Genomic DNA, 24,608 nt, shown 5'->3' on the forward strand with positions numbered 1-24,608 from the left:
AAAAAATACTAAAAGGGAGTGACTTGAGAAACATTTACTAAAAGGAGTGAGCTTAGCTAACGTGGAGAAGAGAGAGCTAATCGCTAACTAGTGTCTAACAAATAAAATATAAAAAAAACAATCATTGAAGTGGACCAAAAAAATAACTGAATGGTACATAGAATAATGTCTAGCTGTTGGATATTACTTTAGAAAACGTCTAATTACTTTTTTTTATTATTAAAAATATAAATTAATTATTTTAAGATCTTTAAATTTTTTTATTAATTACAAAATCTTTCATATATTTTACAAAACATTCCTAAATATTATAACTATTTATAAATAAACCTTTATATTTTTGTAATTAATAAACATATAAGAATTAATTTATAATATTAAAAATTAATACTTATTGTATGTAAAAAATTTAAAAATTGTACATAAAATTGATAATTACATAATGTAAAAAAATTAAAAATACAAATATTATTTATATGTAAAAGAGTATTAATATTTATTTAGCAAATTAATAAAATTACTATAGTGAATCAATTATATTAAATATTTTATAAATATTTGAAATTTTGTTTTATTTAGTATTTATTAGTTTAATAAAATATTAAATTATGATAATTATTATTAATATACATAAATAAAAAAATGAATATATAATTGTTGAATTAAATTAATTAAAAGTAAATGAAATAATTTATAAATATTAAATTAATATTTATAAAATATGAAATTAAAAAATTAAAATAATAAAAAAGAATATAAGTAATATAAAAATATTTTAATAAAAATACATTTAATTAGTAAGAATACAAAAGAAAAAATAAATAAAATAATATAAAAATAATAATAAAGTGCCACAAATCGATTGTCTTCTTTATGTTGTAGGATGCAAAATACCGTCCCATATATTGTGTTAATAATTTTTTGTATGATGTCATAGGTATATTCAAATTATTTATCTAATTTTTTTATATTTTTATTTAAAATTTTCAATAATTACTTTCTTATGCTAATTGTTTCACTTTGATCTATTTATTCAACAAAAAATATTAAATCTTAATATAGAACAATATAATTAATGCAATTATTTATTTACATTTATATTTTATTATCTAATTGTCAATTTTTTTTTCTTCCTATATAATTCATTGATTAATAATTATTCAAAACTATTTATTATAAACTAATGAACAAAATTTTATGTTATTAAATATTGAAACTATATTTAAAGTATTTATACATTACTTTAATTATTTTATTTATTTTAACTTTAATTTCACAGTTCATAAATATTAATTTAATATGTATAAATGATTTCACTTAATTTTAATTAATTTATTTTAACAATTATTTATTCTTACCTTTTTTATTCATTTATATTAATAATAGTTATCATAATTTAATATTTTATTAAGTTAATAACTATTAAATAATATCAATTTTCAAATATTTAATATAATTCATTCACTATACTATACAATAATATAAGTCAACTTATACATATAAATAATATTTTTATTTTCAATTTTTTATATTCTATAATTATTATTTTTTTATATCAAATAATTATTTGGCCAATAATTTTATGGGTGTACATATGAGAGAATGAAAAAATAAAATAAAATTAACAAGATGTTTTTTAGGATAGCATATAGTTTCTTTTTTTTATCCACTTCAGTAATTGCCTTTTTTTTTTTAATTTTTTATTTATTAGATACTAATACAACTAATGACTAGCTCTCTCTCCTCCACATAATATTTCTCAAGTCACTCCTTTGCCATTTTTTTTTCCTAAACCACAACCTTTTGTAAAAAAAAGCCCACTTGACTAGCCATATTGTTTCCATTATCGCACCCTGTAATGCAGAACAAAAGAAATTTACAATATATCTTGTTATGCACCATAAACTCCAAATTTAGATTGAGCAGTGGTCGTGTTTTGAAAGGGAGGCTTTAGAAGGATTTGTTGGTCTCGTTCTCTCCATGGCTACACACTTCTTGTGGGTTCTTACCTAAGGATATAGGTTTTCCACAGAGGAATTTCTTATATCAAAAAGGTTCAAAAGTATGCTGACTCTAATGAGCGGATGAAAGTTGATGATAATTTTGCCACTGTTGGTATAATTGATCATACTCAAGATTATTTAGGTACTCTTACATATGTTGAATTTCCGGAAGTAGGTGTTGTTGTAAATTAGGGTGACATCTTTTGCACGTTTCAAGGTGTTTATGTGACAAGCGATATCAATTCTCCTGTTTCAGGGAAAATTGTTGAAGTCAATGAAAGGCTTAAGACGGACTGTACTTTGGCAAACTCAGGCCCATGTGATATGGGATAGATTATAAAGGTTAGTGATACTGGTAAGCTAAAGAACTTGAAGGACTCAGATGAGTACAAGAAGATCTGTGAAGAAGAAGATGCAAAGCGAAGGACTTAAATGAGTACATGGAAGTTCTGTGAAGGAGAAGATGCAAAGCATTGAGTGGACCTCGTCATGGTGGGAATTGTGGGCATATTTTTATTTTAATTAATTATTTAAAATATAAAAATTAATAATTTATTAATAAAAAATTATAAAAATTATTATTTTAATTTTTTTTGTCAAAATTTGAGTTATTTGAGATTAATTAAAAAGTTGTGGATTTATTTAATAAAAACTTAATTTTAAATTTATTTGACCTTTAACTTAAAATATAGAGATTTATTTAATTTTTCTTCATTTATGTTTGGTTTTTAAACAACACTTTAAATGGAGACAACTTATTATTAGAAATAGTAACGGAGCGAGTTGGAAGCAGGGATTGCTTTTGTCCCTGTCCATGTATCAAAGGAGATCGGGTCGGGATAGATTTCTTGCGAAAATTTTTATTTTTTTAATTTAATTTATTGTGATGTAAGAAATTTATTTATTAGAAAATAAATTATAAGTTAAAAATATAATTTTTAGATATAATCTTAACAGTACACATTAATTTTTTTAAATTATAATATTTAAATACATATATACATAAAAAAATTATTTTGAATAATAAAATAATAAGATATGATTATTGGGACAAGTTACGAAATCACCCATATAATTTTGAGATTGAGGTGAGATGGACAAAAGTTAATCACATGCAAGATCAGTCAAAATAGGGCTAATTATTAGATGTGTAAACCTCACATGATTATAAGAGATGGTGCACGTGTATCGAATACACCTAATAATTTCTCGTTAAAGAAAGTTTAGAAATAATTGCCATCTTATCCATCTCTCATCAGTCCATTTTTTTAATAATTTGATTAAAAATTTTAAGTTATATTATTAATATTAATTAATATTTATACGGGCTCGAACAAAATTAAGAATAAGACGATTGTAAAGGTATTGAATATCTAACTCAAATTGAGTTTAGATAAATAAAATAATCTTAGAGTTCGAATAGAAACTATTGGAATATATTAGATTATTATCAAGAATATTGTTGGATAATGTGTTATATTTTCGTAATATAAAGAAAAAAATAATTAAATATGAATTAATAAAATTCTTTGAATCACGTAAATGTGCTATTTCTCACCTTATAAATAAGACTTTTTTAACACTACCAATGTAAGCAATTAATTACTCTCATTTTTTATTAGCCTTCATTTTCGATTAAAACATTTACTGGTCTTTAGCGTCAAGTAGTCATACTAAAATCACTGACCTCACAATTTTTTTTTTTTTTTATTATAGGCCATCTAACATCCGTCCACTGACTCTTTTTTTTTTTATTATAGGCCATCTAAAATCCGTCCACTGACTCAAGCATCACGAGCATCATATATATATATATATATATATATATATATATATATATATATATATATATATATATATATATATATTAATGCATTGAATATTTATATCTAACTCATACTATATTTAACTAGCTATTTTCTTTTACAGTTATGTTAATAATCATCGGCAATAAATCTCAACATTAATATAATTATTATATTTTAATATTATAGAAAATAGATGAGGTCATAAAAATTGATCAAAATTTTATTTTGAAAACTTTCATGCAAATTCTTTTTATAGAAAACATCGATTTCTGATTTTAATAATTTTTAAATAAATTTTTATTATAAATTAATTAAAAATTAAATATAAATAGGTTAAAAATTTAATATGATAATTATTACATTTTCATATGATAGAAAACAAATTAGGTGATAAAAGTTGATCAAATTTTTTTTTTAAAACTTTCATATGAATTCTTCTTTTGGAGAACAAGAATTTCTGATTTTAATTAATTCTTTTTGTAAAATTTTATTTTAAATTAATTAAAAATTAAATATAAATAAGCTAAAAATTTTAAATTTATAATAATTTAAAATTAATCTAAATAATACAAATTATATAATTATAAATAATCTAAATATTAGCAACCTCAATGTAATATACAAACTGCCCCACTTACTTCTCTTTTCCTCTCCCACTGTTTACTTCCTCTCCCTAAACACACGTGTATATAAAAGAAAGTGAAAAGGAAAGAAAGGAAGAACCTCTCTTTTCCTTTGGCCCAATCTTCTCCTCCTTTGGAGCCAAGGGAAGAGACTCTTCCTTCTCTCCTCCTCTGGAGCCAAGGAATTGAAGGATGAGAGAGAGAATATATATATATATATATATATATATATATATATATATATATATATATATATATATAAATATATAAAGTTAAGCTTACTTTTGTTCATTTAGTCACACTTTTTCCTACTTTGTCACAATTCTTTCTACTTTGTCACAATCAAAAGTGAGATTGTGACAAGTAGAAACACAATTTTTTCTACTTTGTCATTTCTACTTGGCCACAATCAAAAGTGAGATTGTGACAAAGTAGAAAGAATTGTGAGAAGCTTCTCACATTCTTACTTCTTCCTTTCACTTATATAAGGTTACCTCTCAGCATGTAGAGTGAACATTCTTTCCTCCACTCCAAGCCCCAAAATATAGCTCCTCTGTTTCTTGGGCTTGTTCTTTGAAGAAAGATGGTAGAGAATACAGCAGCACTGAGCCTTTCCCAGCAAGATTCCGATTTCTCCAGTGACATCCATGCACAAACTGGCTACAATAATAGGCTAAATTTCTGAGCTTAATCTTTACATTACTATTAAAAAATTTTATCATGTGTAGCTGAGTTCAAGATATGTGGATTTGTTCATTATCTTAACCTCTCTGGAGTTGTCATTGGTTACACAATAGCATCATCCAATAGCATGATGCAAGTTCAGACTTAAAGTTGAAAACAAAATAACCTTTTTTTTTTTTCACGGTTTTTAATTCTTTGGTTTCATGGCTCAGATTCTTATGGGTATCCATTCTTAACAGTATGGGTGTAGGTTTGATGTAGATTCAACTTTGAAAAAAAAAAAAGTACTCATAATATGTTTTGTTCGGATTTAGATTTTGTATGTTAAATATTCATCATTCGAATTCGTTTATATAAACACTTAATTAAATATAAAATATATTTTTTATAATAATATTTATAAATTTTATATTTTTATTTTAAATAAAATTAAATTCAAATATTTTATAAAATTATTAAAATATAAATTATTAAATAATTTATATGTAAATTATTAATTAAAATATATAAACTTTAAAAATTAAAATATAGAAAATTAAATAGTTCAGATATTATTTTAAATAATAATAATAAAATTTGGGATAAATTCGGTTGATGGGAATAAATTTTTAATTGAATTTGAAACAAGTTTGGGTTCTAAAATATTAACCGAATTCGGATTGACGGTAGGTGATTTTTGTTGGCAATAAGGGTCACCATGGTCGAGCTCACTGCGTGCGATTCTCGCCTGGAGGTGAATCTAATGCTTCAGGATCTGAAGATGGGACTATTAGAATATGGCAGAGAGGCCCTGAAAACCTGGAAGAGAATGATTCAGTCTCCAGAAATGGGCCAACTGGAAAAGTGAAGGCATCAGCGCGCTGATGATGTTGCCCATAAGGTGGAAGGCTTCCATATAAGCAAAGAAGGGAAAAGTTCTGAGCAGGACAAGGCAACCGATGACTGATTAGGACTGCTTTAGATTGTCTATGGGATTCAAGCTGTTTGTTTTGGTCTTTGGAGTGTGAAGTTGTAAGCATGTGCATGTGACTTTTTGAGGGTTGTTCGTCTGTGGAAATGAATCGACCTAAAAGTATATCTTTTACTACTTATTTTTCCGTTTGAGATATAACTCCTACTCCTCAAAAAATATATATATATATAGTTTCGTATTCTGGTGGCTAATCAGATTTCTGGGTTGTGATGAAACAGGGCAATTAGGAGATCTAATTGTTTCAACAAGAGTGGAGGCAAAAATCCGTGCCGTATGAATCCTTACATTATTGCTTTTGGGATCACAGAAATTATTTTGTCGCAAATTCCTGATTTTGCTCAGCTATGGTGGCTCTTCAGTGTTGCTGCTGTTATGTCCTTCACTTACTCGTCTATCGTTCTTGGACTAAGCATTGCCAAAGTCGCAGAGAATGGAAAATTCAAGGGAAGCCTAACTGGAATTAGCATTGGCACTGTAACCCAAACCCAGAAGATATGGAGAAGCTTTCAAGCACTTGGTGACATTGCTTTTGCGTATTCTTACATCATTTCCCTCATTGAAATTCAGGTAAAACTTCAAGCAAAAAACTTAAAAATATTCCCTTTTTCACATTTCTTTAATAATTTGCAAGTCAAGGTAACTTCTGTATAACCTGTTATGTAACAGGACACAATCAAATCCCCACCGTCAGAGGCCGAGACAATGAGGAAAGCAACTCTAATAAGTGTTGCAGTGACAACCCTTTTCTACATGCTCTGCGGCTGCTTTGGTTACGCTGCCTTTGGAGATATGTCGCCTAAAGATCTCCTCACAGGCTTCGGATTTTATAGCCCATATTGGCTACTAGACATTGCCAATGTTGCCATAGTAATCCACCTTGTCGGTGCTTACCAAATCCACTGCCAACCCCTCTTTGCCTTCATCGAGAAAGCAGCAGCACAGAGATTCCCAGATAGCGAATTCATTAGCAGAGAAATCAAAATTCCAATTTCTGGTTCCCATTTCTACAACCTCAACCTCTTCAGATTGGTTTGGAGGACATGTTTTGTGATCTTGACCACTGTGATTTCAATGCTCCTTCCTTTCTTCAAAGACATAGTTGATCTCTTGGGAGCTTTGGGATTTTGGCCATTAGCTGTTTACTTCCCAGTTGAGATATACGTAGCACAAAAGAAAATACCAAAATGGAGCACAAGATGGCTCTGCCTCCAACTCTTAAGTGCTGCTTGCCTAATAATTACCATAGCTGCTGCTGCTGGCTCCATTGCTGGAGTTGTTGGTGATCTCAAGTCTGTCAAGCCCTTCAAGACCTTTTATTGAATCAGTTACATTCGGCTCTTAGTCATCCATAGGGATCATGAAAATAAATTAATTAAGAATACAAATCAAGTAGTAAAATGTCAAGTTGGAGTCTATTTTAGTGTGGTTGGAATGTATTAAGGTTGTTTGAAATAAATCATTTGTAACAAAAGAATTCTCATATAATCATGTATGAATTTTATTTTTTTTTAATTTAAATTTATTATTTTTAAATTAAAAAAATTAAATTTTTTATTACAAACATGAAAATTAAAAAAAAAAGAAATAAATTGAATTGAATTTTTCCAAAATCATAGTTTCCAAACCTCCTTGTGAGAATTCAAATGAAATGAATTCTTATCTCTTAATTTTCGTATTTGGAAAGGTCAATAATGCAGGAATTCAATTCTATTAATTTTTTTAATTGAATCAGATTAATTTTTACTTGTTTGGTTTGATTTTCATTTAAAAACTAAAATTTTTATTTTTTAAAAATTTAAAAGAAGTTTTGAAAGTCAATTTTAATCAAATCTAATTAAATTAAATAAAAAATAAATTAAAATCAAACTAAAATTAAAGTGATTCAAAACTAAGAGAGAAATCCTTCTGTTCAATGTCAAATCCTCAATCCTTAAAATCAAAATTTTCAATTTTATTTCAATTTTAACTTGAAACTAGAATTCAGCCCGCACGTTGCTACGGCCCAACAGAAGTTCAAACGGTCAGTTTGTTGTATAATGCTTCCCTAAAGCTACAGTATTTCAAATTTCCATCATTAGAAGATTGGCACCAAGTTCCAAAATTGAAAATGCAAAATTGGCATACTTACGGACAAGAAATTTGAGAACCAAAGTGAAAAGGAGTTTGAATAGAAAGATATATTGAATCAAAGCTCCTACTCCAATCTAATACCAATGTGCTTCAGAGAAAATGCTGCAAGATTTCAAGACTCCTAATGGCTATTTGAGTTAGAAACAACCTGCAAAACAAATGTTTTCACATAACCATTAATAATACTGACAGAATCAATTTCTTCAAATCTTCCACATACTTATCTTTTCCTACATATCTCCAACTCTTCTCAAGAAATTTATTCACAGATACAGCATTCGGCACTTACATCAAGTGTGAGATTCACTTACCCCATATCCGCCATTGGTTTAGATCACCTGTTAATCAACATATCTTTGATTTTGTTCCTCCTCCTTTTATGAACAAACCATCCCTTGCTTGAATGTCAAGTCCAAGACGGCAGCAAGTTGTTCCATAGGTGTATGTGTAGGATGCTTCTATTCTGCTTCTAACAACACCACAATCTTAGAAAATTAATAACATGAAAAATATAATTACAATTTTTATTTATTATGCATTGCCCTCCAAAGAAATTCCAAGTGAAACTTTTAGCATTTTTCTAGTATTTGAGATACTAAAAAAATGTCAACAGAAAATATTTTCCAATTAGAAAAAAATTAAATCATTTTTAAAGAAAATGACTTGCTCATTTGAGAAAAGAAAATTATTTTTTATTTTTTAAACTTTAATAATCTTATTAAAATGTAAAAATAATTATGCATACATAATATAAATATATATTGTTAATTTAATTTTATAATAAAAAATATTTTCATAAAAAATAGTTTTTTAGAAAATATGTTGAGATTGAAATGTGTCCTCAAATGTTTTTTCAAAAGCAACAAATTATTATGTTCATCTTTTATCAAAATCATTTTCTGTACCATAGAGAGATAAAAATGGAAAAAAAAAAAAAGCAAGATGTACTTTCTTGCAAGCCCATAGTCAATGATGTAAAACTGTAACATAGTCAATTAGTTGTGTTCGGTTCAAAATTAAAAAAAAAATATATATTTTAAGTGTTATTAAAAAAATAATTTAAAAAATTTATTTTATTATTTTAATATTTTTATAACTATAATTTATTAAATTTAATTTTAAATTATTTTAATATATCTTAATTATTATATATTTTTTTTCAATAATAACACTAACAATAATGTTAAAAGTATACTTAATAATAAATAAAAGAAAATTGACTTCAATATAATAAGAGAAATCAGTATTTTTCATAAATTTCACTTATGAATCTCAAATCACAATCTTAATTCTCAAAGTTAAAATGCAAAAATTAGTGAACTTATATGAAAGGCTAATCCCCGAATGGAATGCTAATCCCTTCAAGTTGGGGTGCGATTGTATTAAAACCCTCATAGGAACTCCACTACTTGAATCTAAGTCTAAACATTGGCCACAAGTGTGCATTACTACTCTGCCAACCCTTCATGGGTAAAAAATACAATAAATATTTAATATTATGTTTTTATCAACTTAAAATATATTAATGACCTAAAACTAAAAAATTTGTCCCATCTATTTCAAATTTAATTTTTTTTAAAATAATTATGAAAAAAAAATTCAATTAAAATTATAGATTAAATAACATAAATGCCACGGTTTTGACTTCTAATATTATGAACTATTTTTTCTCTTAATATGAGAATCGAATAAATTTTAGCAAGTGAGAGATTCTAACAATAGAATAAAATTATAAGAAGAAAATTATTAAAATTTTAAATCAATATAAAAAAGGCTTATTGATAAAAAAAAATTATCGCATTTTAATAATTTTATTTAATCCTTTTAATGTTGCTAAGATTGACCAAAAATTCAAAATGTATAAAAATTTTAGGAGAAATTACAAAAAAACTATGCACTTTTAAGATTTTTTTCAATTCTACCCTATACTTTAAAAATGACCAATTAAACCCTATACTTTAAAAATGACCAATTAAACTCTATACTTTCAAATGTTACACAATTTTACCCTGCCGTTACTATTTTCATTCAGTGATTAATGGAGACTCCATGTCAGCTGCCACGTCACGCCAATAATAAGATAGAATTGTATAACATTTGAAAATATAGGATTTAATTGGTAATTTTTTCAAATATAGAGTAAAATTAAAAAAATTTTAAAAGTACAATATCTTTTTTATAATCTTTTGGGTATTTAAAGTACTAATTGAATTTAAATATAATAATTTTAACAGGTATTTTATAATTGTTATCTTAGCATATATAATCTAAAGACCAAAAAATATTTTTTTCTTAAATATTTTTATTAAAAATTATATATAATTAATAAAATTATATACAACAACAATAACAATTAAGTCTCCTAAATTAGTTAAAGTTGATAATTTCTCCTAAAATTACTCATAATCCATTTTAATTTATATAAAACTATAATGAATGATGAAAAAAGATTTTGAATATCGAAATGGAATTGATTTCGAAGATAAATGAATTGCGAAAAAGAATTTATATAGTCAGATTTAATTATATATAATTTTAAGAGAAGTTACCAACATTAACTAATTTGAGAGATTTAATTGTTATTGTTGTTGTATATAATTTTATTAATTATATAAAATTTTTAATGTAAATATTTAAGAAATTTTTTTTTATTATATATGCTAGGATAGCAATTATAAAATACTTGTTAAAATAATTATATCTAAATTAAATTAGTATCTTAAATATCCAAATCCATTTAAATTTAGGAAAAATTATAAAAAAATGCCTATACTTTTAAAATTTTTTTAATTTTACCCTATACTTTTAAAAATTATCAATTAAACCTTATACTTTTAAATATTGTACAATTCTACCCTACTATTGGCATGACATGATAACTGACGTGACGTAACGTGACAGCTGACATGGTATCTCCGTTAATCACTTAACAGAAATAGTTATGGTGGAGTAGAATTGTGCAATAGTTAAAAGTATAGGGTTTAATTGATTATTTTTAAAATATATGGTAAAATTGAAAAAAATTTAAAGGTATAAAATTATTTTGATTATTCTCCCAAAATTTTATCCAATTGTGAAAACGCGATAAGGTTTTTTTTTTTCTTTAATCAATAGACCTTAAAAAAATTATGAGAAAATTTTGTTAACCTTTCTTTTTTTTTTTAAATACTCGAGTGGTCTAGTACCTTATAAAAATTTGATATTAATAATAGAAAATATTAATTTTGAAAAATTACTATTGCACCCTTGAAATGTTTCAAACTTTCAAGGGACCAACACCCTCCTTAGACTCAACGTGGGTCTGTCACTGCTCGTTAGATATTATCGGACCATACGTGGATTTAACTCCAGCCACGGTTAGAGTCATAAGTTGAGAAGTCTCCAGCTACTCATAACATATATCAAGCAAGTAGTTATTGTCTTCCCTCAACCTGTAGGGATCACCCTAACTCCTAAGGAAAGTTATTAAGGAGTTTGGAACCAGTAAAAATCTAAAAAAGAAGGATTAAAAACACCACAGCATGTTTGCTACAGAGAAAGGAAAAATAAGAAGGAAACCGTATCTTAGGGCAAGAGACTTTGCCATTCGTGTTTTTAATTTGGTCTGAATATACTTGGTAGCCTGTTCTGGAAAATTCAAGAATCCAACACCAACCTTGACAACCCAAATCAGCTCCATAGAAAATTTTGTAATGTTTTTCTTGATTAAAGACTTTTGGGTTGCTACCACGATATCCAAGTCCATTTAAGCTAAGTGATTGGGCTAGCCCATCTAAGCTAGGCCTTGACAAAAGGGCACCGTCCGAACCAGAGGATGTAACATATCATGCCAACTCGCCAAGCTGCCAAATCTTGCAAGTAAAGATCCCAACAAATTTAACAGTACTAGTCCTAATGAATTTATAAGTTGCTATCTTATATCAATCATCTTTAAGTTACTGGTATTTGAGTCTTATATTAAAAAGAAGTTCCTATCTTATCTGTAAACTACTTTCATAAATTGCCAAAGAGAAACTAAGTAAATAAGCAATTAAATAAATGACCTCATCTAAGAAGACACAAATCTTTGTCCTATAAAAATAAATGAACTCATCTTAGAAGACTCAAATCATTGTCCTATCAATTTGGGTAACATCTATGCATCTTTTTTGAACTCTCAAATGAGAATGGCATTTTGATCCTAATTGAGAATAACTCAAAATTTCTAAAAAATAAAGAAACTATTACCTTCAAAATTGGAGATAGCGTACTTTATAATCTAGATTTGTATTACCCACAAGTTGTGCACACAAAATCATCAAGTGGGTAACTATAGATCGCAAGTGGATTTGATGAGGGTTTGGCATATGGCAATAGAAAAAAAAAATTATCAATTTGGATGGACAAAATAAGCCTACCAACTGGATACTATTAAAGTGTTCCAATAAATTCCTTACTAGATCTTTCAAGTGGTGTCATCTTAGAAATTCTCCACTTGTATGGAAGGTAAGGTAAGGTTGCAACTTGTCATGATTCTAATAAAAATTTTTCAGTGATGATAATCTTCACTTGCCAATCCACCCTTTTGCCTTCCTTCCTTGTCCAGAACTCTAAAAAGTTCAAAAACCCTCATTGTGAAATATCTATCAAAGTGCAAAACTGAAAGAGAAAATTGGGCTTTACACTTTCTAGATGTATGTGGGTAGATCACCTTTTGATTCTTGATGAGGAAAAAAGAAATATATCAAATATGATTGCTTGTGATTCCTTTTTAACATATCTTTTTCATAAACCAAACCAAGGAAAAGTATAGGAATCAGATTTTAAATTACTTGTCTGTCTATACCTTGCTAAGCTAGTTTACTCTTTTTCTTTGACAATTAATTTTGAATCATTTTCACCTCCCAACTTTAGGAATAGATAATGTTAGTTTATATATATTTTTTGGGCATCTAATGATTCCTTTCATTGCCTTGTTGCCCTTCAAAATGTATTATATAGTAGGATCTTACCTTTTTGCCTCCAATTTACTCTCATTTTTTACTAGTACTTTTTTCTTAAATAATTGACTTTGGTGTAAATTAATTTATTTGTCTCATAAACATGAGCCTCTATGTCATATTGGATAATAGTTTTTAAAGTAGTATTTAGTGTTTTGACTGTAATTAAAAAATTATCTCTTTTATTTATATTATTCAGTGATATAATATCCATACTAATATTTATAAGTTGAAATAGTAATTCATAAAAATTTATCTATGAGAAAATATTTTGACCAAAACAATAAGATAATATAATAATTTTTATATTTTATGATTAATTTAATAAATTTTTTATACTTTAAATTAATATATAAATAATTAATCATTAACAGCATATAACTAGTAAAATAATTAAATATTATTAAAATAATTAAATATTATTAAAATAATTAATAATTATTAAAATAATTAATAATTATTAAAATAATTAATATTATTGAATTGGGCAATAGTTAATTTATTTGTTGTGCTATTGAATTTCAACAATTTGGATTTTTTATTTAAAAAACAGTGAATATTTAAAAACTGCTGTTATGGATTGTTGGGCTCTCTATTAAATTAAGTACTTGTTCTACCATAATTAGGTGGAAAGCAGTCTGCAACTTTCTGGAAGATATTCTACCATAATTAGGTGGAAAGCAGTCTGCAACTTTCTGGAAGATAAGAATAAGTGCAAGTAGTTAGGATATTTTAATTCCACTAAAGAAGAAAAAGATTAAAATTGCAAATTTACATAAATAGTTAGTTTCATCTTGAATTGAATTAAAATGTAATAATTAAAGAATAAAAATATTTATAATTAAAAACTAAATCAAATCTATGCATAATACCAAATCAAATTGAATATTTTTTTTAATTCGATTTGATTTATCAACGACTGAGAGAGAGGGAGGAAAAACAACATTGACAACCTACTCCACCACCCATTTTCGACCATCCAAGTTGCCTACCTTTCTCTATTCTCATCAACTCGAAGCCCATCAATAATATTTTCATATGATTAATCCAAGCAATTAAAAAAAAAAAAAAAAAAAAAAAAACTCCAATCTGACCAATGAGTTTTAGCTAAATTCAGCATTATTCGAATGGTTTTTAAATTCACAAAATCTCATATTTAAATTGCAATCAAATTTAATTATATGATTCTTTATTAATTCTCTTTTTTTTCTTGATTTAAAAGTTTTTAAACAATTTTTTATAATTTTTTGAGTTATTGTTTTTATATGCTAAATCAATCTGAAAATAATAAAATTAATTATGTGATTTGTAAATTTGGCCGACTTATACAAGTTTATTGTTATAACACTATAATAATGATTAAATTCATTATGTATTGATGATTTCTGCTTAATCCATTATTAATTTTGAACGATAACTATATGATTAAATTTTAAAAATTAAATTTTCTCAAAAAATTTAAAAATTAAATAATAAATTTAAATAGAGGTTAAGGTGTTAACATAATCAATTTAGTCAGGTTAAAAATGTTTTTTTTTAAACAAAAAAGAAAAATAAAAAATTTCGACTATTAAATTTAATTAAAATGAAAACTCAAACTGAATGAACTTCCAATCTTGTCTAAGTTAACCCTAACTCTTAAATTAGAATCAATAATTTAAGCTTATTCGTATCATCCAGTAAAATTATGAAAATCTCAAATTTGATTTCTTTTCACTCTTCTTTATTCCTTTAAAAAAAAAAAAAAAAGCCAATCATGCTATTTTTTTTTACTCATAATTTAATTAACTCTTAAAAGATAATCTTGAATGTTGATTAATATTTCAATAAGAAAAACCAGATTATATTATTAGAAATATCATTTATTCATTTTGAAAGCTAATTATAAATTTTTCTTCGATTAATTGGAAATCCAATCTCACTATTCTGAACATAATTTTAATATTATTAAATTAAATTTATTGAATATATAGAATTTCATCTTAAAAAATACTAATTATTTAACTAAATAGATTAATTGATAAATGCAAAAAGTTTTCCATTTGAGGAAACATGAGAAACACGGTGGTCATGTTTCACAAGTCCATGACAAGAAAGGTCTTCCACTTCCAATTCCACCCGAAATCCAAGTCTCCGGCGACGCCGATTCGCCACATCAATAGCTGAGTCAATAGCTGAGTCTCCCACCAATCCTTCCACCAGCAAAACCCATCATTCAACTACATGATAAGACCCATTTTCTTAATTTGTTCAAAAACTTTTCTTTTTCTTTCCTGATTCTAAACCAATATACGTATAAGCAAAAGCTGAAAAATACGTACAAGTTAATTTCATTTTATTTCTTAAAACTTTAAAATTTCAATTTCATTTCCCCGTTGAGTTTTACACTGTTTAGATCATCATTCGTCATATTTTACAAGTATGGTATAATTTTTCTCCTCGTTCGCAAATATTATTCTTAAAAAATTATGATAAAAATAATTTTTCAAACCACCAAATTTAATGGTTTGAGATCATTTAAATATTATATATTTTTATTTTATCTTTGTACAATTTATAAAGTTCAATTATATCATATTATTTTATTTTTAATTTTTTTTTATCTCTCATCTTTACTTAAAGGTATTTTAATAATATTTATATTTATTTTATTATAATATATCATCTAATTAAATAAAAAAATATTATTAAATTATTTTGTACCATACAATTTTTTCAAATATTTTAATAATAAAAATCATACTATATAATACAATTCAAAGTAGAGGACGTCCCAACGTTTATATCATTTGAATTCATATTATAAGGTCTGATGAAATTTTTACACTGATTGTCACCTATTGCAACCCTCCTCTTTTATCCGGACTTGAGACCGGTTAAGCACAAACTATTTAGGCGGAGTTATCATACTATATAATATAATATAATATATTAATAAATCATGTTACATTCAATTTAAACGAGATGTTAATAATATATAATTTTTTTATATATTTTTGTAAATTGACATTATTATTGCTAATAATATAATAATTTATGAGAAGTTACCACGGATGTTTAATAAATTATTATTATTAAATTTTGCCTGATAATTAAATTAGTAGATATAAAAATATATATTATGTTTTAGTCTTCACACTTTGTTTGGAAATATAAGGAACGGAAAAGAAAAATGAAAATTATAGGGAAAATAAGTAAAAAAAAATTCTTTATTATTTCCAATTTCTTATTTGAATAGAAGAAAAATAATAGCTTTATTTGGGAAAATTTATTTAAAAAAAGAATTTAATTATATAAAACTTTTTTAAGTTAAAAAAAAATAAAATTTTCATCTTTAAGTTTTTAAATATAAAAATTAATAATAAAAAATAAATTAAATCAAATTTTTATAAAATTTTAATTTTTGAAAAAAATAAAAAATAGAAAAATAAATATACTTTTTCTTATTTGAAAAGAGAAAGAAATTGTAGTATTTCTCATATGAGATTGTGCAACGCAATCTTAATTTTGTTATTTTTTTTCTTTTTTAAAAAAAAGTCGATTTAATTATATTTAGAGTATGTTAGTTATTTTAATAGTGGTTAAATATTTTATTAATTATTAAATATTAAATATTAATGATTAGTAATTAATTATTTATATAATAATTTAAAATAATAATATTAGATAAAAATAATTATTAAATTAATTATTATAAATATAAAAATATTAGTATTTTTTTATATATATAACTGAAATATTTTTTTAATTTTTAAAATTTAAGATAAATAATACTTTATAGGTTACTTCATGGATGCCTAAATATTAATATAAATATTATATTATTAAATAATATAAATAATATCTTAACTAATAATAAAATATTAATCGTGATCTTAAAAGTTATAGTTCAGCAAATCTTATATATAGAAATTTATATATTAAAATCAGGATATTTGTACCCGATGAAGGCCTAACAAGTGTCACAGGAGATTGTAATAAAGAGCTAAGTTAGCGGGCATATGAGATTATAATTCTTTGATACGTGGAACCCTGATATTGGTATGAAAGAGCAGAGGGTAAAGTGCACTTGTTGCAAATATATGCTTCCTTTTTGGTTGCTTCTTAAATCTTAAGCTCCTGGTTGCTTCCATCCTTGTATATTTATATAAAAAAATAAATTTAATAATAAAAATTTAAATATATTAAATAAATACATAATTAAAAATAATTGCGCTTTTTAATGTATAATTAAATAATGCTTTCTTTAGTTTTTACTTTTCGAAAACTCTAAAATAAAGCTTCAATTATTCATTTCTCAAATAATTGCAAATGAGCAATCTCATTATTACAAAGCACTTAGTATTGAAATGAATTAATGTTGTGTTTTTATTTGTGGATTTAAATTTATGAATTTGGATTAAATATATTGTTTAAAAAGTTAAAAACAATATAAATTTAGATTTTAATTAAATTCAGGATAAATAGCTAAAAAGTGTATATTTGAAATAAATTCTAATTCAACTAATAAAAATTTTGCATAAATTATAATTTAATTTCTTAAATTTGATTAAATTTATAACTTAATCTTTATAGTTTTAAAAGTAAGCAATTTAATACTTGACATTTTAATAAACATACAAATTAGTTCTTACCATTAGAATTTCAATTAAGTTATTATTAATTTAGCAAAAATGACAAAAAAGTCCTCAATTTTATTTTCAATTTGAAATAATTTATTCCTTGAGATTTCATTTTATAGATAATTTAATTTCTGAGATTTAGTTAAATTTACAACTTAATCTCTATAGTTGTAAAACTATTTAATTTAGTCATTCACGTTTTAGTGAACCTACAAGTTAGTCCCTACTTATAATCACCATTAATTATCCATTAAATGCAAAAATGATCAAAATACTTTTAACTTAATTTTTAATATAAAAACAATTTAATCACTGATGTTTAATTTATTAACAATTTGAGTCCAAATTCATTTTTTTTTCTTTTATGTATAACAATATATATATATTATTAAAATAATAATAATTGCAAATAGAATTTTACAAAATTATAAGGGCTTATTTATAAATAGTTATAATATTTAATGATCAATTTATAAAATACATGAATTATTTTGTAATTAATCAAAAATTTTAAGGACTTTAAAGTAATTAATCTATATTTTTAGTAATTATAATTTAAATTTAAAATTTTTTAATTGAATGGGACCCAAATTTTAAATGTGTAGGGTCTAAATTATTAATAAAATAAAATTTCAAGAACTAAATTTTTTCAAATAGAAAATAGAGTTAAGGGTAATGGTCATTTTTACTATTATTAACGATAAGTTAAAAGAAATTTTAAGGGCAGGGATTAACTTATAAATTTATTAAAATATTAAGAACTAAATTACTTGTTTTAAAATTACAGGAATTAAGTTATCAGGAACTAAATTGTGATTTTCCAAAAACTTAATTTACCTCCCTTTTAAATTTTAAAATTAAAATTTTCTTCTAGGTAAATAATATATTTTCAAATTTATGTATTTCAAATTCAATATTTGAAATTCAAATTTCAAATCAAAATCCATGATTCAAATTTCCTAGATTAATATTTAATTAGGATTTTTTTTTAGACTGAATTCATTATACATTCAAGACATAATATATACGGTGGACTCATTTATTAAATACATAAATTTCATATATTTATATATTAAATCTATAATGAATTAGTTTTAGACAATAATTTTTTGTTTAATTAAATAATACATAGCAGACCCTATGTTATTTATTATAATAACTAAAATTAAAAAGTAATAAGTTAATTAATTTTCATGAGAAGCCTTATACTCAGGGTGATGATTCCAAAAGACATAACCATGATGGCTTGACAAGGCTTTATATTTGCAATTAAAGGTGGTCAAAAGCTCATAGTTCATTTGTTAATTATTTGGGAAGGTATATATGCAGTTTACTTAATTGATCACCACAAGAATAAAAAGATGAGTGCTTTTATACATCAATATCAGGTAGTTAATGGTCTATGAATGATTTTTTTTTTTTGTTGTTGGTATAAAATTAACAAAAAGGTGATCTTGAAATGAATTCTTAATTTTGGAATATCAATGTTTGTCTCACCCCCCACAATGGAGGACTCTAAATCAAGGAGTTTAAAAAGCCCCAACCCCTGAGTTGCTAGTTTAATGAATCCCCACTAGAATTATACATTACTATATTAATTAATAATAAGTGGGGCAGTAATCAAGTTGCTTGCTATTTAATTAATTATCTTATTATATATAGGCATGCCTTGGATAGTTAGTGGCTGAGATTGGTTAGCTTTTTACGATTTTTTATATAATTGAATTATTTTAATTAAGAAATTAGGAGTTGAAATTCTTCTATATTTGCCAAAATGAGAAAGGCAAGCCCTTATAGAAAGAAAACAATAGGACATGATAATTCATACTCTATTATTGCCTCATGAAAACTCTTATCGTTGTACTGATTAGAGTTGAATTTCTTTTAAATTATTTCTAAAAATTTGATATATTAAATTCAAATTTTAATTAAAATTAAATAAAAAATTATAACATATTGGAAAATGCCGTAGCCAAACAATTAAGCTAAATAAGATAGAGCGGATGGGGATAAATCCAGAGAGTTTGTTAATTTCTGGAGAAGAAGGTTGTCTCATATTGTCGGCTAAAGCAGTTTAATACGCAACAGACACCTCAATTAGCTACTTTGTGGTCATCAATCTTTGAGGTACAAACGAAGTGTATAACTTTCTCTACCACAAAGTTCTACATATCCCTCCAATTAAACGAAAGAATAAGACCTAAATTCTGTGGAGGAAAGGAAAATATTGAAATGAAATGAACACACTTCAAATCGAAACTGTCTTTAACCCGATGAATGTGGTTTAAGTCCATAATATATACCTAAAAGGAGACATTTGACTGGTATATCCTCTCATTTGCTTGTACATGCTGCATTCTATTCGTTGGAATTGTGAAGGGAACCATATTCTCTAACAATAAGGATGGATGAGAATTGAGAAGCATTTGAGGTGGGAATTTTCATTCAAAGGTGGTCCTTTAAAGAGATAGATTAGAATAATATTTGAGTAGGGCTTGCTTTCTACTGTGCATATAAGTAGGGGTTTTGATTCAAGTGAATGCTAACAAATTCTTTTTTTCTTCTTATTGTGTGGAATTCCACCCCTCCTCTTTGGTGATAGCTTTATCATCATTAGATTAAAGGAGAGTTTGTAAAAACAATAGAAGCTTTAAGGACAGAAAGGAGGGTGTGGACATAATAAAGGTAAGACCTAAGGATTTTTTTAGTTTCTTGTTTAGTTTTCTATTTTTTATTTAAGCATTTTGATTAAAAAAAAAAATTCAATACTCAAAAGTCTTTAGAAGAACTATGAAAATTTAAAATTTAAACATTTTATATTAATTTACGAAATAAAATTTACATATAAAATAAATAAAATCATATATTTAAATATTAAATTTATAATGAAACGAAAAATTTTAAAATAAAATTATTATATATAAAACTGTTTTGATATAATTATTGATCACGAATTTTATGTAAATTTATAATAATTAATTATTAAAATTTACCAATGTATGTTGGTTGCACGTGATAATTTAACAAGCCTTGGCAAGTTTCAACTATTATTGCTGGGAGACAAAAGAGGTCACACACGCAGAATCCGCGTTAAGTCGTGAGGGTCTTGAGGGCACGTGCCCTTCAACTATCATTGGCCCTCTTTAGTCTTGCGAAAGTCTTGCCACCTCAAGTGATCTATAAATGCCTGCTCTTCTTGGCTTCCATTGCATCATATATCCCTCGATTCAGTTTACTCTCAGTAGCTAAACGCCACATTTTCCATTTTTCTCTCTCTTCTTCCAAGCACCAAAAGATAACTCACTTCTCTGTTTCTTGGTTTGTTCTGTGAAGAAAGATGGTTGAGAACACAGCAGCAAAGAGCCATTCCCACCAAGTTTTCAATGTCTCCATTGACATCCATGCACAAACTGGCCACAATTTGCTAGACGATGATGGTCGCCTTAAGCGAACTGGTAATCCTACTTAACATAATCCTAATAACGATTATAATCCAGGGATGTGGTCGATGCTTGATGCTGACTATGATGATTCTTGTTAATTAATAATAATTCAGGTACTGTGTGGACTGCAAGTTCCCATATTATAACAGCTGTGATTGGGTCTGGGGTTCTGTCCTTGGCCTATGCCATAGCTCAGCTTGGATGGATTGCTGGTCCTGCTGTTATGTTCTTGTTCTCCTTGGTCACTTACTATACTTCTACTCTGCTTTCTTCCTGTTACCGTTCTGGTGATCCTCTTACTGGCAAGAGAAACTACACATATATGGATGCTGTTCTCTCCAATCTTGGTATAAGTTCTGCTTCTATTTTGATATAAAAATTTCATTCTTGTCAAAATTTCTGAGCTTAATCTTTACATTACCATTAAAAAATTTTATCAGGTGGAGCTAAGGTCAAGATATGTGGATTTGTTCAGTATCTTAACCTCTTTGGAGTTGCCATTGGTTACACAATAGCATCATCCATAAGCATGATGTGAGTTCAGACTTGAAGTTGAAAATAATATAATATTTTTTCACTGTTTTTTAATCTTTTGTTTCATATTCAGGTGGCTAATCAGATTTCTGGGTTGTGATGAAACAGGGCTATTAAGAGGTCTAATTGTTTCCACAAGAGTGGAGGCAAAAATCCATGCCGTATGAATGCCAATCCTTACATGATTGCTTTTGGGATCACAGAAATTATTTTCTCGCAAATTCCTGATTTTGATCAGCTATGGTGGCTCTCCATTGTTGCCGCTGTTATGTCTTTCACTTATTCATCTATTGGTCTTGGACTTGGCATTGCCAAAGTTGCAGAGAATGGAAAATTCATGGGAAGCCTAACTGGAATAAGCATTGGCACCGTAACTCAAACCCAGAAGATATGGAGAAGCTTCCAAGCACTTGGGGAAATTGCTTTTGCGTACTCATACTCCGTCATCCTCATTGAAATTCAGGTAAAATTTCAAGCAAAAAACTTTGAAAATTTCCCTTTTTCACATTTCTTTTATAATTTGCAAGTTAAGCTAACTTCTGTATGACTTGTTCTGTGACAGGACACAGTCAGATCCCCACCATCAGAGGCCAAGACAATGAAGAAAGCAACTCTAATAAGTGTTGCAGTGACAACCCTTTTCTACATGCTCTGCGGCTGCTTTGGCTACGCTGCCTTTGGAGACATGTCCCCTGGAAATCTTCTTACAGGCTTCGGCTTTTATAACCCATATTGGCTACTAGACATTGCTAATGTTGCCATAGTAATCCACCTTGTTGGGGCTTACCAAGTCTACTGCCAACCCCTCTTTGCCTTCATTGAAAAAGCAGCAGCACAAAGATTCCCAGATAGCGAATTCATTAGCAGAGAAATCAAAATCCCAATTCCTGGGTCCCGTTCCTACAGTCTCAACCTCTTCAGGTTGGTTTGGAGGACATGTTTTGTGATCTTGACCACTGTGATTTCAATGCTCCTTCCTTTCTTCAATGACGTAGTTGGTCTCCTGGGTGCTTTGGGATTTTGGCCATTAACTGTTTACTTCCCAGTTGAGATGTACATAGCACAAAAGAAAATACCAAAGTGGAGCACAAGATGGCTCTGCCTCCAAATCTTAAGTGCTGCTTGCCTAATAATTACCATAGCTGCTGCTGCTGGCTCCATTGCTGGAGTTGTTGTTGATCTTAAGTCTGTCAAGCCCTTCAATAACTCTTATTGAATCAGTTAGATTCGGCTCTTACTCATCCATAGGGATCATGAAGAGAAATTAATTGAGAATACAAATCAAGAAGTAAAATTTCAAGATGGAGTCTATTTAGTTTCTTGATCTGTTGAGTTTCAAAAGAAAAAACTTGTTTCTTTATCTGTCGCAATTTTAGGAATTTTCTTTTAATCTTTAATAAGCTGCAAGTGTAAAACGTGTGTATATACACATGCAAAGTTTCTCTGTGGATCATGGTCCAGTCTCGTTCAAGAAAACTTTGAATTGAAATTAGCATTTATTAGATTTATCTTTTATAGAATGAAAAGTATTTCTTCATCTGCATTAGCTCTCATATCATATGGCCAAATTATTAGATATATCAAAAATATTAAAAAATAGTATTTTTAGAAATATAATAAAATATTTTTTTTAATTATAAAAAAATAAGATTCATATTATCAAAGTGAGAGTATATACAAACTAAGTGTACTTAATAATCTATCCTCTCATATTATGGATATTAATTATTTTTCATTGAAGTGTAATTAATCAAATAAATAATGGTTTTTTTTTTTTTAATTTTAATAAAAATATATTTATTTTCCATCAAAAGAAAAGAAATATATATATATATATATATACATAAAGTAAAAGTGGACCTGAAAGTGTTCTCCAGGAATTCTAATTTGTTCACATGGCATGAATTGACAGAAAGAATGCCTAAACGTACCTGAATATGATGGAGTAGACATTGCCCTGATTTTGGGTTGGATTGGAACAATCTATTAGATTTAAGTGTGATTAAAACCGTTCTGAATCAGATCAGATCAGATCAATTTTACCTATTTAATTTGACTTTGAGTTAAAAGCTAAATTTTTATTTTTTAAAAATTTTAAAATAAAATTTGAATATCAAATTTAATCAAATCAGATTAACTCAAAATTGAAAAAAAAAAAACCTTCTATTCCATTCTCAATTCTCAATCCTTAAAATTGGAATTGCCAGTCCAATTTTTATTTTTATTTGGAATCGGACCGCACCCACGATTATGATGGAGAAATACTCTCAAATTCTTCAATTTTTTTTTTATATAAATTTATCTATAAGTAACATTTAACTTACTATAATTTATCTATAAGTGACATTTAATTTACTTTTTTCCAAAAATTTCAAATTTATTTTAATAATACTTTATAAAAATATCCACCACATCCAAGTTGCTAGACAATTACAAATCAAATTAAGGATATATTATCCCGTTTAATACATAGGGGTAACTATTAAAAAAAAATATATGCACTTTTTACAATTTTTTTTAATTCTATCTCATACTATGAAAATTATCAATTAAATTTTAAACTTTTTAAATTTTATCAATTTTATCCCACCGTTAAGAAAATTATTATCTTACTAACGAAAATATTTTGAAAGCACCACTTAAAAAATATAACTTTAATAATATATACAGTAATTTTTATATTAGTACACTGAAATAATATGTTTTTATCCTAATACTACGTTTGGAAGAAACGTAAAGAAGTAAGGTAAGATTTTTTAAAAGCAAGTTAAGATAATGTAAAGTAAAATAAGTTTCCTATATTTTTTAA

General features: G+C 26.3%; 2 protein-coding genes across 2 annotated transcripts; both read left to right on the plus strand.

The window, feature by feature from the left end:
- The first annotated feature begins 5,017 nt into the window (after window positions 1-5,017).
- Window positions 5,018-7,421, plus strand: LOC110652999 (amino acid permease 3-like). The gene is made up of 4 exons (XM_058130552.1): window positions 5,018-5,072; window positions 5,163-5,250; window positions 6,310-6,658; window positions 6,758-7,421. The coding sequence occupies exons 1-4, from the start codon at window positions 5,018-5,020 to the stop codon at window positions 7,409-7,411; spliced, it is 1,146 nt and encodes a 381-aa protein (XP_057986535.1). The 3' UTR covers window positions 7,412-7,421.
- A 13,412-nt stretch (window positions 7,422-20,833) lies between these two features.
- On the plus strand, window positions 20,834-23,336 carry LOC110652969 (amino acid permease 3). Its single transcript, XM_021808590.2, has 5 exons — window positions 20,834-21,277; window positions 21,379-21,612; window positions 21,706-21,799; window positions 21,908-22,262; window positions 22,362-23,336. The coding sequence occupies exons 1-5, from the start codon at window positions 21,160-21,162 to the stop codon at window positions 23,013-23,015; spliced, it is 1,455 nt and encodes a 484-aa protein (XP_021664282.2). The 5' UTR covers window positions 20,834-21,159; the 3' UTR covers window positions 23,016-23,336.
- The last annotated feature ends 1,272 nt before the right edge of the window (window positions 23,337-24,608 follow it).

This window comes from Hevea brasiliensis, chromosome 12 (assembly GCF_030052815.1).
Source record: "Hevea brasiliensis isolate MT/VB/25A 57/8 chromosome 12, ASM3005281v1, whole genome shotgun sequence".
Lineage (NCBI taxonomy): Eukaryota > Viridiplantae > Streptophyta > Magnoliopsida > Malpighiales > Euphorbiaceae > Hevea > Hevea brasiliensis.